This window comes from Lathyrus oleraceus, chromosome 5 (genome assembly GCF_024323335.1).
Source record: "Lathyrus oleraceus cultivar Zhongwan6 chromosome 5, CAAS_Psat_ZW6_1.0, whole genome shotgun sequence".
Classification (NCBI taxonomy): Eukaryota; Viridiplantae; Streptophyta; class Magnoliopsida; order Fabales; family Fabaceae; genus Lathyrus; species Lathyrus oleraceus.
In genome coordinates, this window is record NC_066583.1 from 523,534,758 (window position 1) to 523,553,568 (window position 18,811).

The 18,811-nt window shown below is 35.6% G+C and overlaps 2 protein-coding genes across 6 annotated transcripts; one reads left to right on the forward strand and one right to left on the reverse strand.

Moving 5' to 3' along the window:
* The first annotated feature begins 1,216 nt into the window (after nucleotides 1–1,216).
* LOC127086015 (uncharacterized) lies at nucleotides 1,217–3,407 on the forward strand. 5 transcript variants are annotated; one of them, XM_051026686.1, is made up of 3 exons: nucleotides 1,217–1,384; nucleotides 1,733–2,491; nucleotides 2,630–3,407. In XM_051026686.1, the coding sequence occupies exons 1-3, from the start codon at nucleotides 1,331–1,333 to the stop codon at nucleotides 3,212–3,214; spliced, it is 1,398 nt and encodes a 465-aa protein (XP_050882643.1). In that variant the 5' UTR covers nucleotides 1,217–1,330; the 3' UTR covers nucleotides 3,215–3,407. The 5 variants fall into 5 exon arrangements, with proteins under 5 accessions (XP_050882643.1, XP_050882642.1, XP_050882645.1 ...); XM_051026685.1 differs by having other exon boundaries at nucleotides 1,733–2,353; nucleotides 2,423–3,407; XM_051026688.1 differs by having other exon boundaries at nucleotides 1,733–2,215; nucleotides 2,423–3,407.
* A 9,425-nt stretch (nucleotides 3,408–12,832) lies between these two features.
* Nucleotides 12,833–13,204, reverse strand: LOC127081786 (uncharacterized). The gene has a single exon (XM_051022001.1). It carries the CDS (start codon nucleotides 13,202–13,204, stop codon nucleotides 12,833–12,835), a length of 372 nt encoding a protein of 123 aa, XP_050877958.1.
* Between the last annotated feature and the right edge of the window lie 5,607 nt (nucleotides 13,205–18,811).

The window sequence follows — 18,811 nt, forward strand, 5'->3', positions numbered from 1 at the left end:
TACAAATAAGAATGATAAAAATATATTAATTATAATTTATTGCTTTTTAGATAACTACAATTTTTTAACTTACTATTAGGTAAGCTTAACTACATAAGCATGCAAACCCTACCCCACATGTGAACATCTTAAACATGCAAGGCTCTACACAGTATTTTTTAGTGTTTCTTGTGAAACTATTTTGGATTCATTGTTGGCTATGTAGTGAGTTGTTAGGAGTTAGTAGCAGAAGAATCATAAGTGTATGATAAACAACATATGACTCATGATTCACAATGTATACTGGGCTGCCTTCTTGCACATTATCCAAAAGTATAGGATGTTGACTCCACCTACTTCGAAGAATCATGACATTAGCTATTAGCTAAGCTTAACTACATAAGCATGCAAACCCTAACAACATGTGAACATCTTAAACATGCAAGACTCTACACAGTATTTTTAAGTGTTTCTAATGAGACTATTTTGGATCTATTTAGTGAGTTCATAGGAGTTGGTAGCAGAAGAATCATAGGTTTAAGATAACTAGTATGGCATCTTGCACAAAATACAAAAACCTAGGATGTGGACTCTACCTAAACTACATAGTATAGGGTTTACTATTTAACAAAATTAGTTAGTAATAATATTTTGATAAAGGCTTCGAAATTTAATATTTATCTAAATTTTGATATGTAAATTCCAATTCAATTAATTGGACACTGTTATTTAGATTTGAATTCAAAACCTCATGAATATTCCTGCCAACACTCATTATATATTAGATGCCTTTCATGTTTAGTAACTTTCGTGTTTTTAGTGTATATTTGATGATAATAATTAAAATTAAAAGGAATTTATGAAATTTTAAATTATTTGAAATAATTACTATCAAAATAAATATGTTTGTTTAACATTTAAAAAATCACCTTTATCATTTTAATATATTTTTATTAAAGATTTTTAGAAAATGATTTTTAATTTTAAAATAAAAAATTAATTACAGTAGCTTCTCTAAAGTTTATTTATTTTTAAACTAAAAGAATTTAGTTAGGAGCTTCTAATTAAAAAAATGATATCAAATAAACAATTTTTTAAAAATTTTATTTTAAAACTCAAAACAAACACACCTAATAGATCTTGTAAAAAATAAATCCTAGTAAATTGATCTTACTTAGACATATAAACTTATAAATTAAACTAAACATTTTAAAAATAATCTTGCCACCAAAGTCTCAATGACCTTAATGTACTTTCTCTTTTCATTCACTTATAAATAGCCCAATTCATTTCCATTTCAATACATCTTTCACATTAAAACAATTTTCCCACAAAACCATAACATAAAGAAATGGCACACAAAAATGTTTTGTCTCTCCTCCTTTTTGTCATGCTCTTGTTGATTGTAAGTTACTAAGCATCTATTCTTGTATCTTTTACACTTATATTTTTTATCATTTATTTATCACAATCTATCATTTCTCATCTTTATTTGATTTGATTTCATCATTCACTTACAATCAAGTTGTTTTATTTGATTTGATAAAATAGTGTTTTCTCTGAGACAATGAAATTTAAAAAATTATTTTTCTCTAATTTTTATTTCACATTATGTATCCATCTGAAATATATAATAAATATGTCTTACCTGTGCAACATAATGTGTCTCATAAAACACATAATTTTGTTTTTGTAATCATATATACCATCCAAAAATAACTTATTAATATCCATTTATTCAACTGAATTGTAGAATGGACAAGGAAGCTTTGCCCGATATATGATACAAGAGAATGTAGAAGAAATACAAGTTGCTCAACCTTACCTTGACGGTTGGCTCAAAAATCCTTTGAAGAATCAAAAACACATTGCTAACTCTAACCAAGTTTACCTTGATGGATGGTTGAAAGATACTCGGGCAGAGAAAACCAAATCCTCCCAGGATTCCGATCAAGTCTATCTTGATGGATGGTTGAAAGATATCAGAGCAGAGAAACCAAAATCGACCTCTGAATCCAACCAAGTTTACCTTGATGGATGGTTGAAAGATACTCGAGTTGAGAAAACAAAATCTACTGATGACTCCAATCAAGTTTATCTTGATGGATGGTTGAAAGATATCAGAGCCAAGAAAGAAAAATCCACACCTAACTCCAACCAAGTTTACCTTGATGGATGGTTGAAAGATACCAGAGCAGAGAAACCAAAATCGACCTCTGAATCCAACCAAGTTTACCTTGATGGATGGTTGAAAGATACTCGAGCTGAGATAGCAAAATCTACAGGTGACACCAACCAAGTTTATCTTGATGGATGGTTGAAAGATATCAGAGCTGAGAAAGAAAAGTCAATACCTAACTCCAACCAAGTTTACCTTGATGGATGGTTGAAAGATACTAGAGCAGAGAAAGCAAAATCCACTTCTAAATCCAACCAAGTTTACCTTGATGGATGGTTGAAAGATACCCGAGCTGAGAAAGCAAAATCTACAGGTGACACCAACCAAGTTTATCTTGATGGGTGGTTGAAAGATATCAGAGTTGAGAAAGAAAAGTCAATTCCTAACTCCAACCAAGTTTACCTTGATGGATGGTTGAAAGATACAAGAGCAGAGAAAGCAAAATCCACATCTGAATCCAACCAAGTTTACCTTGATGGATGGTTGAAAGATACCCGAGCTGAGAAAGAAAAATATACCCCTGACTCCAACCAAGTTTACCTTGATGGATGGTTGAAAAATACCCAAGCTAAGAAAACAAAAACCATGTCTGACTCCAACCAAGTTTACCTTGATGGATGGTTGAAAGATTCCCGAACTGAGAGAACAAAAGCTACCCCTGACTCCAACCAAGTATACCTTGATGGATGGTTGAAAGATACTCGAGCAGAGAAAACAAAATCCACCTCTGATTCCAAACAAGTTTATCTTGATGGTTGGTTGAAAGACACCCGAGCTGAAAAAGCAAAATCCTCCTATGACTCCAACCAAGTTTACCTTGATGGATGGTTGAAAGATATTCGAGCTGAAAAAACAAAATCCCCCTCTGACTCCAACCAAGTTTATCTTGATGGATGGTTGAAAGACATTCGAGATGAGACAACAAAATCTACCTCTGATTCTAACCAGGTTTATCTTGATGGATGGTTGAAAGATATCCGAGCTGAGAAAACAAAATTCACACCTGACTCCAAAGAAGTTTATCTTGATGGATGGTTGAAAAATACCCGAAACTAGTTCATGTCTTTGTTAATCAATATCTATGTCATTTTGAAAACTTTTCATGTTCCTCGTATGTTTTTAATCTTCGTGCTACGTAAAACCTTATTTCTATGTATTAAGTAAGATCTCGTTTGTGTACTAAATAAGTTATTGTTTCTATGAACTAGTTGTTTGTGTTTTAAAATAAACTTTAATTTAATTTGATAAAGATTGAGTTGATCTCTCTTTAATTTTTGAAACTTTAGTAGTTGTTTGTATAACCTCTAAGAAATTTGCAATTATATTTTATTAATTCAATTAATTCAATGTGTTTATTCTTAAAATGAATCGGGGAATAGAGGTTAATGAGAGAGATCAAATTCTCAAACATTTGAGATGAGAAGATATCACAATTCTTAAAATCTTAGAGTATAATTATTCTAATATTATCATGTGTGATTAGTGTGTTATTATCTTTATATTAATTGTGTTAGTATTAATAAATATTAAAAAATTATTATTGTAAATAACCGGTTTATATTATTATTTCATCATAAAAATTACAATAAAATTATAATTTCTATATAGATAAAAAAGATATTGAAGTAATAAGTCTATAATATTATATTGGGTTAAATTGAAGCCAACTTAATTGAGATATAATAATTTATTTGAACAATCTTCATTAATCTCACGTTAACCTCGTTTAAAAGAAACACAAAAAAAGTTACAAGAAATAGGTAAACCATAGAATATTGGATTATAAGTATGTATTAACAAAAAGGTGTGTCAAACCCTACCTTACACAAATCCATCTTCAATTATATTAATTAAACCTCTAGCACAATTATACAAAACAATAATACTCCAAGCATCACTAATAGAAAAGTTAGTGTTGTTTCATGCACATTATATATAAGCTACATCCTTTGACATACAAGATACATCTAATAATACTAACTCGATAGAAAATAACTAAGTTAGTAAAATCTAGAGTGAAATATAAATTCAAAACATGATAAAAATACAAATAATCACAATTAAATAAATGCTACTGAGCAACATTTTTAGAAAACCTGGTATCAAAAGAGGTTGATGGATGTTAAAGAATTGAACTAGATTTTACTTGTCCAGGATTTCTTGTCATATTCCTTGTAGAACACTTGAGATTCAATAAATATTTTTAGGGATTAATATCTCGTAGGGTACAATGATACCCCATACGACATAATTAATATGTAATTTTTTTCATGAGAGCAATAAAGCTAATTTAGTAAATATGACATTTAGTTAAAAATTCATTCCTTTTTAAGGGAAAAGGTATACACTTTATCACTTAATTGATGTTTTAAATCACATGTACAAAACGTAAATCACGGGTTTATATATATAGGCCTTATTAACTTTTAAAATAAACATTAATTATAGTAATGTATCAAATTAACTAAATTCCAAAATCTAGTCACCTTTTAATTATTTTTGTTTGTAGGTGTCATATGTTAGATTTTCATGTAATATGTAAGGCTCATCCACGTTAGGAAAGAGTTTTTCAATTCTAGTAGGTGCTACCACCTGAATGAGCACTAAGACACCCTTCTTCATTTCCCGTGGTACAACTCAGAAATTTTATCTCCATGGAACTCTTTGTTTCTTTGTGAACTCTTGGATGTGGTCCATTTTACGCGCTTCTTCGAGTAGATTTACGGCGCATTTAAGACATTATCGTTCTCTTTAATTGATTCATAAAATTCAATGAACACAATAAATTGCACTACTCATAGACATTAGAGACAAATTTGAGGTAGGGAGAGGGATTAGAAAATATGTTGGCCGGAGAATATGGACAAGTAATAGGTTTAAAAATGTTATGACGCATAATCAAGTTTAAAATATCCTAGATCAAAAAGAGTCTAACCGAACCTGCTATCAAAAATCTTGGATAGGCGCAGTAGTGACAATGATATGATAATTATTTACAAATTGACCAACAACAACTAATCACAACTAGTTGAATGCAAAGTAATAAGGAAAGCTTACTTCCAATGATAATTCACAAAAAAATAATATCAATTGAAGCAATTTGTCGAACACTTAGTGTACAGTCAATATTGTTTGGAGTTTTATGTGATATTGTTGATTTCAAAATCCAATCACAACCTAAAGGTTTGTGATCAACTCAACAACGCCAATTTCAAAATGCAATCAAAAATTACTATCCAAACAATTTGATCGAACGATCTATGAAATCGATAATTTACAAACCAAAAATAAAAGACAGATAGAGAAAGAGTACATAAGGATTTGTTTAGGAAGTTTTCTAATCGACCTCGCTATGAGTATGTCTGCCCTCAATTCGAATGTGAATTGAGATAGTGTAATATATCTTACTTTGCAAATGTATGTGTACAAGAGAGATGTAGCAATCTAACCCTACAAACCCTAGGATTGATATTGATTCTAACACATTCTCTTCCCTTGATCAAAGCTTGATCAAGTAACCAACAATGTTGCTTCGATTCACCGTCTCACGCTACTTCTTTGCAAGAAACTCATTGTTCTTCAAAGATTTCACTCGATAGAATCCCAAACGCGCAGTTGTTGAAACCCAAGATTTACCAATGCTATACACCTTCCCGCGCTACTCCTTTGCAAGAATCCACCGTTCTTCAAAGACTTCACTCGACCGGATCTGACTTGTGTAATATTGTCCAAAACCTTCAAACTCTAAGAGATCTTGAACGAAAACCGCAGCTTAGATTTCTGATTTGAAACCCTCAAAGTTCTCATCCGAATTTATAGTACAACAAACCTAAATTAGACGTTATCAACCTTAATCTAGATGGAACCCAATAAAAAAATGATTATGTGTAGTTTGATTGTATGTATGCATAGATAAGAGGTTGAAGATAATGAGAATGCTTTGAAATCTCGATTTTGTATAGGTTTTACTCACTAGAAACCTTTTTTAGTAAATGATGCATGTATGAAGTATTTATATGCACGAATGTTTGGAGGCAAAAGGAATGCAAAAGATTTGAAAAAAATGAGAAGTTTTGGAATTTTTCATTGAATAGGTTGACCTGTGAAAGCCATGTGCCGACCTGTATAGGTCATGCATCGATCTGTAAAGGTCATGTACTTCTTATATGTTGACCTATAGAGGTGGCACATCTATTAGAGCCTACATGCTTTAATAGTGCAGTAAATGAGTCGACATGTACAACGGATGTGTCGATCTATGATATGCATGTGTCGGCCTATAGTTAATTTTTTTCCAAAAATAGTTTTGAATGCATTTTGGATGCATGAAACCTTTTTCAAACTTTTTTTCAAATACTTTTATGCTTTTTAATGCTAAGATACACAAAGAGAATCAAAGGATATTGTCCAATATACATTAACGCTAAAGTATCCTAGTTTTGACATCATGCAAAATAAATCTACCAGAAAGTTGCACTCATAGGTTCAATCAAAAAATGACTTAGTCTCGTCCCTAAAAATTGATTTTGAGAGTGTCTAATAAACTTTGAGAGCTTTTAGTAAGTAATACTCATGAATCCCCTTATACATGGAAAACGTTTGACTTCCAACCAAACAATAAGACTGAGATAGAGAACTTTGAGTCTTTTTTTCCAAATGACATATCGAAACGGTTAGTCCTCTTTCTACGATGTAGATCGAAGCAGTTAGTTTTCTTACCACAAGAGTATTAGAGCGGTTAGTCTTCAAGCTTCTAAACAAACTTTGAAAGCTTTTATCACGGGTTGAGCTCATGAACCTTAAACATTAGTTTTACACGTGTTAACCAATAACCCGAGATATTTTAACATCACGCTAATCTCGAACCTTATCAAATGTTTTAATATCGGGATAAGCTTTAACCTAACCTTGGTTTTACCGCGGGATAACCAAGAACCTATGAAGGATTTTAACATGGGTTGAGCCTTTAAGTTAATGTGCTAATTGATTGTCAAAGAAAAAACTTTTAAGATGATATCATAATCGCTTAGAAATTGATTTTGAATTGAGCTAATTGATTAAATTAATGTGATAATCGATTGGCAAAGATAAAACTTTGCATATAGCTATTCTGACATCTTCCAACTCATTTGGCATAACTTCAAGACATTTTTGAAGATATTTTCTTGAGAAAAATAATTTTGAAAATATGTTTTAGTGTGTGTGCGTGTGATTTAGCCATGCACTTTTACGAGAACACCCTTATGTTTTACAATATATTCACTCAGACTAACCATGGTAGGGCTTTCTTGGATTTCAAGACTTTGTCAGATGCTTTACTTTGTAGGCACTTGATTGATTTCACTTGATATTAGGTTTGGGCTTGTATTCTATTTGGTTACCATCATCGAATAATCAAGTCCATCAAACCTTAATACTTAGTTTTTCACCTTGATCTAGTTAATCACTTATGCTTGACTTGTTAGAGGATATTAGTTGTCATTATCATTTAATTCCATGAAATAATGTTTTGTTACAATCGGTTGAGATGCAGTACTCGCCTATAAAACATGACAAAAAATTATCCAAATCATAATAGAGAAAATAAATGAATGACAACTATGTTGAAGTCTCCAAAGGGCCTCCCCTATGAACCTTCAATCTTCAATCTCCTTAGTGATTGGAGAGGAAGCCTCCCCACCCATGCAGGTTTCTCCTAACGACTTTATTCCTAAGCCAATCCTCTTGGCCTTCCGGCCTGGAGTGTGAACCCTCTTAAACCTAAGGCTTTATGAGTAACATTTCCTAGATGCTTCATGATATCCTTTTATAAATCCCATTTGCCCATTGGGGAGCAGGTACGTCATGCATAAATACAACTTGGATAAGGTTGTGCCTAGTCGGTTAAAATTGGGTCGCCCTGTAATCATATTGTAGGAAGAAGGGGAATAAATATCCAAATACCCAACCTTTATCTCTTTGGTATGATCCTGCTTTCCAAAAGTGATCATCAAGGTGATGTAGCCCTTTACATGTACCTGTTATCCAGATAATCTAACCAATGATCCTTTGAAAGGCTTCAGATCCTCTAGGTCAATACGAAATCTTTCAAATGGATCCTAGTATAATGTCTGCAGAACTCCGCTGGTCTACGATAACTCTTTTAATCTCCCATTCTTCAATTTCGATGGTAATGACCATGGGGTCATCATTGTGAGGGTGGAGGCCAACTACATCTTTCTCAGACAAGGCGATCATGGTTTATGGTGCTTGGTGTTCGTCTTCAGTATCGACCTCAGGGAGATCTTCTATATTCAGGATCTAGCGAGCATACCTTCTACGCGCAAAACTGGTTTCCCTGCCCCCGGCGAATCCTCCTGTTATGGTGTTTAGCGTGTAGTGTAAAACTTTATTACCTTATTCCTAAGACACCTCTTTTGCTTTGTTGAGCATGGGGATTCCAATGTCATCTTGACCTCGTGAGTTAGATTTATCTAACACATGGTAGGAGTCACCATTCACATATTTCTTGAGGTGACCCCTTGTATTAGTCTCTCAATTTCTTTTTTGAGCTAGTCGTAATCTTCAGTGTGGTGTTCATTGACTCTATAGAACTTACACCATCTTCCCTGTTCAGGACTCATCACATATTCCTTTGGAGCGAGCGTTGTAGGGATGTTGTGTAGGCGGAGAACCTCGAGCCAGATCTGCTCACGACGGTTATTCAGGGGCATGAAGTATTTTTTTCATCTTGCATACCCTCTTAAATGCAGTCTTTTTCTTTGTGGGCAAGGTATAATTGGTATTCCTCTGGTTGTGTGAACTCTTAGCATTTGGAACATACTCATTGACAACGTGTGCCTTCCTTTTTTGTGTTTCTCTCCCTACCCTTTATGTAGCAGTCTACTCTGGTGACCACTTCTGCCAACAAAAGCGCTGGTTTTTGGGCAAGGGACTTGTTAAAGTGTCTCGCCTTTAGTCCATTCTGGAACACGCCCACAAACATTTATTGGTTTGGTTGGACGACCTTGATTGTAGCTTCTTTAAAATAGTTAAGGTAGTGTGTGTTCCTCCTACAAGGGTAGAGGGACTCAGAGGCCTTAGTAGGTATACTACATTGTATGGTGGTTAGAGCTTGCCCACAATAGTGGTTGTGTTTTATGGTGGTTTAGAGATCCTACTCACGTGAGGTGAGATGCTCTATCATTTAATGGTATGCTTATATGTAAGCATATATAAAGTGTAATTTGTATGGCTTAAGATGTAACACCCATATATATTATATGTCTAGAATACATTTTATACCTAGTGTAAATCTGGTAGGGGTGTTCGAAACCAAACCAACCCAATAGAAAACCGCAAACCAAACCAAACCAAATCGAAACCGCAAAAAACCGCATTTGGTTCGGATTCGTTTGGGTCATTTTCTAATAAAACTGCACGGTTTGGTTTGGTTTGCGGTTTGTATTTTGCAAACCGAACTAAACCAAACCAAACCGCATTATGTTACAACCCAAAGTTCACTTATCCCACATCCAACCCAAACCTCTAACCTAGTATGCCTTAATCTTACAATTACAAACGATTTTCTCTTAATCACACTTAGGGTTTCAATTTCAACCTTCTTAAATCTCTCATAGTAGTATCACACATTCTTCTCATCTTCTTTTCTATGTAGGTCTCTCCTATTCTACTCTAATAAGTCCTCTATTATGTTCTTTCTTTTTTATCTTTTATGTTACTATTTTCTCTTCCAATTACGTTTTTATTGCACTTTTCTTCTCAATCTCGCATCTCTTATGTTCTTTTTTTTTATCTTCTCTAATCTCTCATCTCATATGTTTTTTTTATGTTTTATTATAATGTCTTTGATATTATTTTATGCTACTATTTATATTTGTCTTTTATTCCACTTTTGTCTAATCTGGTTTTTTGTATATTGAATGAAACGTTTTTGCCTAAATATGAAGAATTTTGATGTTATTTAGTAATGTATGAATGACTAAACACAAAGTTATGTCGTTATTTATAGGAGTATATATGGCTTAATAAAAATATTATAAAAAACCGAACCAACCGAACCAACCCAAACCGCATTGATTTGGTTCGGTTTGGTTTGGTTTTATTTCTAAAAGTCAACCGAACCAAATCGAACCGCATGCTTTTTTCTCTTGTGGTTCGGGTGATTTTTATCGCAAAAACCGCCCAAACCGCACCGCGAACACCCCTAAAATCTGGTACTGAAATACATAAGCGCCTAGCACCACAGTGTACATATAAAAATACATGCCCAAAATAAATACAACATGGCACAAATTGTACACAAAAGTGCCCAAAATAAAACTATTGATCTAGGTCATTAGACAATGATCCCAAAAATATCTACACAACGGAAAGAAAAGCCATCCAGTCCTCAGGTAAGCAAGACATCACTCTATCTTGTCCTTACGTTTCACCTGCTCAGAACCACCTGAAAAATAATCAACAACATGGGGTGATATAATAATCTCAGTGGGTTCCCTATCTTATGGGTCCACTCGGCTCTACAGGGTTTTTCTAATCAATATTCAACTACTTTCCAACTCAAGTCAACAAGGGAACGGAGAGTTGAGCGATGGGGAAACTAACTCGCAATGTATGGCAACATGCGTCTGAGTTCTCATAACTCAACCACAATCATTAGTTAGATCACGACGCATCAATTCCCGAACGGACTTACGTCTAAGTCAGGCCCGGTTCATACATGCTCGTATGATTCGACTTTCGCGGTGGATATCGGGTCCTCTACAAGGCTTAATCCCCAGTTCAAGTGTCAGTCACCCGTATGGGACTCTAACCCACCGAGGGTATCTTTCACCGTATGGGACTCTAACCCACCTAGGTGTCCACCTTTCCCCCATGTCCTCCATGGTTGGGGCTCAAACCCAATTGAGGCTTGAATCATCGATCTCACATCCCAAAGCTTACTCATCTAAGCATACTAAATAGATATGTGCACCGTCATAGAAAATACACATTCTGAATACATGATCGGTTTCATAATACATCGGTTTCACAAACCATAACAAAATCCATCAATCACAGGTGACTTCATTCACCATAATACACAATTAATAGCATGTCATGTTCCATACAATGCGTCTCATTCTCAATCAAGGCAACAATTCATACACGACCTCCACATAAGCGTCGTACCAATGAATACCGTCATTCAATGTTATCTAAGTCATAAACCTCACTCATGACCTAATACCAATCCTAGGTTAACTTACTATATTCATCATGTAATTCTCACGATTAACATGTATTCAACATAAGCATAGCATCACAATTGATTAATGGTTGGAAGAATGCATTTAAAAACACTTAAGAAATGGATTTTGAAGTTTTTAACTTAAGTCAATCGATTGGTTGGGGAAGCCCAACCGATTGGTTCCTCTCACATTTCTGTTTTTCAAAGTTTGTTGAGTGTCAATCGATTGATCCTGAGTGTCAATCAATTAGTCCTACTAAAATTTTCCACTGTTCATATACAACAAGTTTGTGCAATCGATTGTAATGCAGTGTCAATCGATTGGTCCTGTAAAAATCTCATTTTTTCTGCAAAACAAAGGGTTGTCAATCTATTGATGACAGAGACCAATCGATTAGTCCACTCACATTTTCACATTCCACTTCACAGATACCATTTTCCTCTATTATACCATTTTTAACAAAATACCCCTTCTTCTTCCAACAAAACCCATCATGATACATGTTCTTATACACATATAAGTCAAGGATTACAAGGTCATAATCACAACCAATCACTTTACCATAACCATAACAAATCATGTTATCACAACAATCACAAATAACATATCAAGCACATGTTCATAAAAACAACAACATCAAGAGAAATATTCATCACATAGCATGGATTATTCATGATTTACTATGATTCTACAACCCTAATCTTCTAGAAATCTAGGGTTTCTAACTAGAGCCCACCTCAAGAAATTGAAGAGGAGAAGTTGTGGAAGATGAGATGAGGATGAAGGTGATGGTGTTGGTTCCAAACTCTTGATATTTCCAAGCTTTCCTTCTTCTTCTTCTTCACTAGCCTTGTTTTTCTCTTCTTCTATCTTTCCCTTTCTCTCTACTTATCCTTTCTGATGCATTGAGAAATGAAGTGGCTTATGGTAGGTAGTATGAGATATAAACATGTGGTGGTGAGTGGATCAAAGGTCATAAACAAGTGGCCATGATTAATATATGTGGTTAGTAAGTGGTTACATGTAGTAACAAATATCTCAAGAAGCATCATACTTGTAATATTTGTTCTACCATAGCTATTGACCCATTATTAGTGTTACCAAAATGTCCCAATTAATAAAAGGTCAGTCTCAATTAATATTAATTAAGTCAACCAGAACTCACTACTTACTCTATTTATCCCAATCGGTAACTTTTAGAGCACATAGGAACTCAGTTGGTCTCAATTAATAAGAATTTAGGTATTTAAGGAAATACGGGGTATTACATCCTCCCCCCCTTAAATAAAAATTTATCCTCAAATTTAAATATTACCTGAAAGAGATGAGGGTAAGCTTCTCGCATTTCTGACTCCAGTTCCCAGGTAGCATCGCCCAGATGTGATTCGTCCCATAGAACCTTAACAAGAGGAATCTCCTTATTCCTTAATACCTTAACTTCTCATCCTGCAATGCGACTTGGTAGAGGTTCGAAAGTCAGATCTGCTTCTACTTCTATTGAATCTGGAAGAATAGGCTGAAGAGAATCTGGAATGAACTTTCGAAGTCGAGATACGTGAAAAACATCATGCATTTTTGGTAGAGAAGGTGGTAAAGCTAATCCGTAGGCTACTTCTCCAATCCTCTCTATAATCTGGTATGGCCCTATGTATCTCGGATTTAGCCTCCGTGACTTAAATGGTCCTTTCAGTCTCAATCTCGGAGTCACCTTCAAAAATACCTGGTCACCTTCATCAAATTCCAATGGTCTTCTCCTGTGATCTGCATAGCTCTTTTGGCGATCTTGTGCTTTATTCATCTTATCATGGACCATCCTTATCTTTTCCTTAGTCTCTTAAATAATCTCCGGTCCTAAGATCCTTTCTTCACCAACTTCCGTCCAACATAAAGGTGTCCTACATTTCCGTCCATACAAGCCTTCATAAGGAGCCATCCCAATACTTGCATGATAACTATTGTCATATGTGAATTCAATCAATGGTAAAAGCTCCTTCCAATTCTCTCCACTCTCAAGTACACAAGCTTTTAACATATCTTTCAGTGTCTGTATCGTTCGTTCAGTCTGACCATCCGTTTGAGGATGATTAGAAGTACTCATCACAATATCAATCCCATAGCTTGCTGGAATGCTTTCTAAAACCTTGAAGTAAACTTTGGGTCTCTATCGGACACAATGCTAGTTGGAACACCATGCAACCTAACAATTTCTGAAATGAACAACCGTGCAAGATGACTTGCCTTGTAAGTAATCTTCACGACCAAGAAGTGCACGGACTCAATTAACCGATCCACAATCACCTAAATTGAATCATAACCACCTTGGGTCCGAGGTAACCCTGCTGCAAAATCCATTGAAATACTATCCCACTTCCAAACTGGAATCTCTAAAGGCCGTAATAAACCACTTGGCTTCTATTGTTCGATCTTTACCTACTGGCATACAATGCATTCTGACACATACTCTGCAATATCCCTTTTCATTCCAAGCCACCAACAGTTCTTCTTCAAGTCTTGATACATCTTCGACGAACTTGGATGTATAGTAAACGCCCCTTTGTGAGTGTCCTACAAAACTTTTCTTTTCAGCTCGACATCATTCGAAACACAAATCCTTTGATTAAATAGAATGACTCCATCCGGTGACTGAGTAAAACCTGGTTGAATGGACATCTCTTGCAACTTTTCATATATTATTTGTCCTTATCGGATCTTTTCCCTTATGTTAGAAGTAACATTCAAATTTCCCATTATCACACCATCCCGCGTCCAACTAAACTGGAGATTAAGATCTCAGAACTTTTCCAACAATGTGTATTCTAACATCATCAACTCAGCTTTATGTATCTCTTTCCAACTTAAGGCATCCACAACCTTATTCTCCTTCCCTAGGTGATACTTAAGCTCAAAATCAAAGTCCTTCAAATACTCCACCCATCTCCTCTGTCTCATATTTAACTCTTTCTGATCAAATAAGTATTTCAAACTCTTGTGATCACTAAACATCTCAAAATGCACTCCATACAAGTAATGTCGCCAAACTTCCAATGCAAAGCCAACAGTAGCTAGTTTAAGATCATGATTTGGATAATTCTCTTCATGAGGCTTCAACTAGCGAGAGACATAGGCTACAACCTGACCACTCTGCATTAACACCCCTCCTAATCCTTTCTTAGAGGCATCACAAAATACTTCATAAGGTTTAGTAGGATCAGGGATAACTAAAACAGGAGCAGTTGTTAGCTTCTCCTTCAAACTCATAAAACTCTTCTCACATTTCGAATCCCATTTGAAAGAAATTTCCTTTCGGGTAAGTCTAGTCATTGGTAATGCTATCTGCGAAAACCCTTTTATAAACCTTCGATAATAACCTGCAAAACCTAAGAAACTTCTTACTTCAGAAGCATTCTTCGGTCTTTCCCAATTAATAACTGTCTCAACTTTAGATGGATCCACTGATACTCCTCCTTGCGATATTACATGACCAAGAAACCTCGCTTTGTTCATCCAAAATTCACACTTACTTAACTTGGCAAAAGTTGCTTCTTTTGCAGTACTGACAGAATAATGCTTAAGTGTTCTCCGTGCTCTTGAGGAGTACGAGAATAAATAAGAATGTAATCAATAAAGACCACCATGAACTGGTCAAAGTAAGGTTGAAATATCCGATTCATGTAGTCCATGAAAACAATTGGGGCATTTGTTACACCAAACGGCATTACAAGAAACTCATAATGGCGATATCGGGTTCTAAATACGGTCTTTGGTACATCCGAACTCTTAACTCTTATTTGATGATAGCCCAGTCGTAAATCAATCTTCGAGAACACACATGCTTCTTTCAACTGATCTAACAAATCGTCTATCCTTGGCAGAGGATACTTGTTCTTAATGGTGACTTTATTCAACTGGCGATAATCAATGCATAACCGCATACTACCTTTCTTCTTCTTTACTAATAATACTGGAGCTCCCCGTGGTGAGACACTAAATTGGATGAAATGCTTGGTTAACAACTCTTCCAATTGATTCTTCAACTCTCTCAACTCGAGTGGCGCCCTACAATATGGAGAAAAGGAGATTGGAGTCGTCCCAGGTATCAGATCAATAGAGGATTCCACTTCCCTTTCAGGAGGAAGAGAGGTGACATCCTCAGGAAAAACTTCCGGAAATTCACAAACAACAGGGATTTGGGTAACACTCAGATTATCGCTAAATTCCTTGGTAAGAACCAAGAGAACTGACTTTTCATTCTCAAATAAGAAATTAACCATGCCAACCGTACCTTCCAAGATAGTGGTTAGCATATCCTTTGGAGCAGCTCCACTAGATGGAATAATAATCAACTTCTCTTCATATCCAATAAACACCAAATTGGTGGAAAGCCAACCCATCCCCAAAACCACATCAAACTTCTTAAGTTGTAAACAAATAAGATCAATCTGGAAAATTCTACCATTCATCGAGAGCGAACAATTTTCACAAATCAATGGTGTCTCAACTACATCATCCATGGCGGTAGTAACCACCATAGGAGGAGACAAGGGAATTGCTTGCAAGTCAAGACGCTTCAAGCACTGAATTGATACAAAAGTGAGTGTCGCCCCACAATCAAATAATACAAAACAAGGATGATCATTGACGAGACACGTACCAGCAATTAAGGCATTGTTGCTCTTAGCCTCCTTTGCGCCCAACATATAAACCTGATCGGTACTCTTTCCATGCATCTGGACCTTATTTTGAGGACATTTCCTAGACATTTGTCCCTCCCTCTGACAAGTAAAACACCTAATTCCACTTCTAGCACATCTTCCATAATGAGACTTCCTACATACTTGACATTTGGGAGGATGGTTAGGTTTTGCATGTTGCACCTGCCTTCTTTTGAAGGGTCGAGGTTTAGGCCTAAACTGATAACTTGGTCCTCCCTGGTTCATTTGGCCAACTCCATACTGATCAACCTCTTCTTGAACCCTTCTCAAATTATTCTCAGTCACAATACATTATCTTGTCACCCCTACACAAGCTGAGAACGCTCTTTCCATGTTAGGTGTCCCCCCATAAGCCTCCACAGGATTTAATCCACCATGAAAACCAGGAGGATTCATGCGAAAGAAATTTCTGAAACTACCACCTGCAGCTTCTTGTGGAACCCCTTGAGGATGCGAACCACCATTCCATTGTTGCATCATCTGTTGCATGAATTGATCCTGTTGTTGTTGCATCTGTTGCACAAACTGAGGCCATTGAAAACCTTCACTACCACTTGGCGGTTCGGAGTCTGAATTCTGAGTTCTGGGTCTACCGCGACCTCTACGTCTGCCAGTCATGATCCCTAATGTCATACAAATAGGATTAAGTTGATCAGGCTCAATACTATGAATATAACACCAAGGACAATGATGATAACCCACATATGAGGCAGAAATAAATACTTATAATATTTCATGGCTAGGTCGAGGATACGACTTGCTCTGATACCAACTGTAACACCCATATATAATATATGTCTAGAATACATATTATACATAGTGTAAAACTGGTACTGAAATACATAAGCGCCTTGCAGTACAGTGTACATATACAAATACATTCCCAAAATAAATACAACATGGCACAAAATGTACACAAAAGTGCCCAAAATAAAACTACTGATCTAGATCATTAGACAATAATCCCAAAAATATCTACACAGCGGAAAGAAAAGCCATCCAGTCATCAGGTAAGAAAGACATCACTCTATCTTATCCTTACCTTTCACCTGCTCAGAACCACCTGAAAAATAATCAACAACATGGGGTGAGATAATAATCTCAGTGGGTTCCCTATATTATGAGTCCACTCGGCTCTACAGGGTTTTTCTAATCAATATTCAACTCATATCCAACTAAAGTCAACAAGGGAATGAAAATTTGAGCGATGGGGAAATTAACTTGCAATGTATGGCAACATGCATCCGAGTTCTCATAACTCAACCACAATCATTATTTAGATCACGAAGCATCAATTCCCGAACGGACTTACGTCTAAGTCATGCCCGGTACATGTATTTTCGTATGATTCGACTTTCACGGTGGATATCGGGTCCTCTATGAGGCTTAATCCCCAGTTCAAGCGTCTGTCACCCGTACGGGACTCTAACCCACCTAGGGAATCTTTTACCGTATAGGACTCTAACCCACCTAGGTGTCCACCTTTCCCCCATGTCCTCCATGGTTGGGGATCAAACCCAATTGAGGCTCGAATCATCGGTCTCACATCCCAATGCTTAATCATCTAAGCATACCAAATAGAGATGTGCACCATCACAGAAAATACACATTCTGAATACATGATCGGTTTCACAATTCATCGGTTCCACGAACCATAACAAAATCCATTAATCACAGGTGACTTCATTCACCATAATACACAATTAATAGCATGGCATGTTCCATACAATGCGTCTCATTCTCAATCAAGGCAAAAATTCGTACACGACCTCCACATAAGCGTCGTACGAATGAATAACGTCATTCAGTGTTATCTAAGTCATAAACCTCACTAATGACCTAATATCAATCCTAGGTTAACTTACTATATTCATCATGTAATTCTCACCATTAACATGTATTCAACATAAGCATAGCATCACAATTGATTAATGGTTGGAAGAATGCATTTAAAAACACTTAAGAAATGGATTTTGAAGTTTTTAACTTAAGTCAATCGATTGGTTGGGGAAGCCCAATTAATTGGTTCCTCTCACATTTCTGTTTTTCAAAGTTTGTTGAGTGTCAATCGATTGATCCTGAGTGTCGATCGATTGGTCCTGCTAAAATTCTCCATTGTTCATATACAACAAGTTTGTGCAATCGATTGTAATGCAGTGTCAATCGATTGGTCCTGTAAAAATATCATTTTTTCTGCAAAACAAAGGGCTGTCAATTGATTGATGACAGAGACCAATCGATTAGTCCACTCACATTTTCACATTCCACTTCACAGACCCCATTTTCCTCTATTATACCATTTCTAACAAAATACCCATTCTTCTTCCAACAAAACCCATCATGCTACATGTTCTTATAAACATATAAATCAAAGACTCCAAGGTCATAATCACAACCAATCATTTTACCATAACCATAACAAATCATGTTATCACAACAATCACAAAGAACATATCAAGCACATGTTCATAAAAACAACAACATCAAGAAAAATATTCATCACATAACATGGATTGTTCATGATTTATCTATGATTCTACAACCCTAATCTTCTAGAAATCTAGGATTTCTAACTAGAACCCACCTTAAATAAATTGAAGAGGAGAAGTTGTGGAAGATGAGATGAGGATGAAGATGATGGTGTTGCTTCCAAACTCTTGACCTTTCCAAGCTTTCCTTCTTCTTCTTCTTCTTGTTCTTCTTCTTCT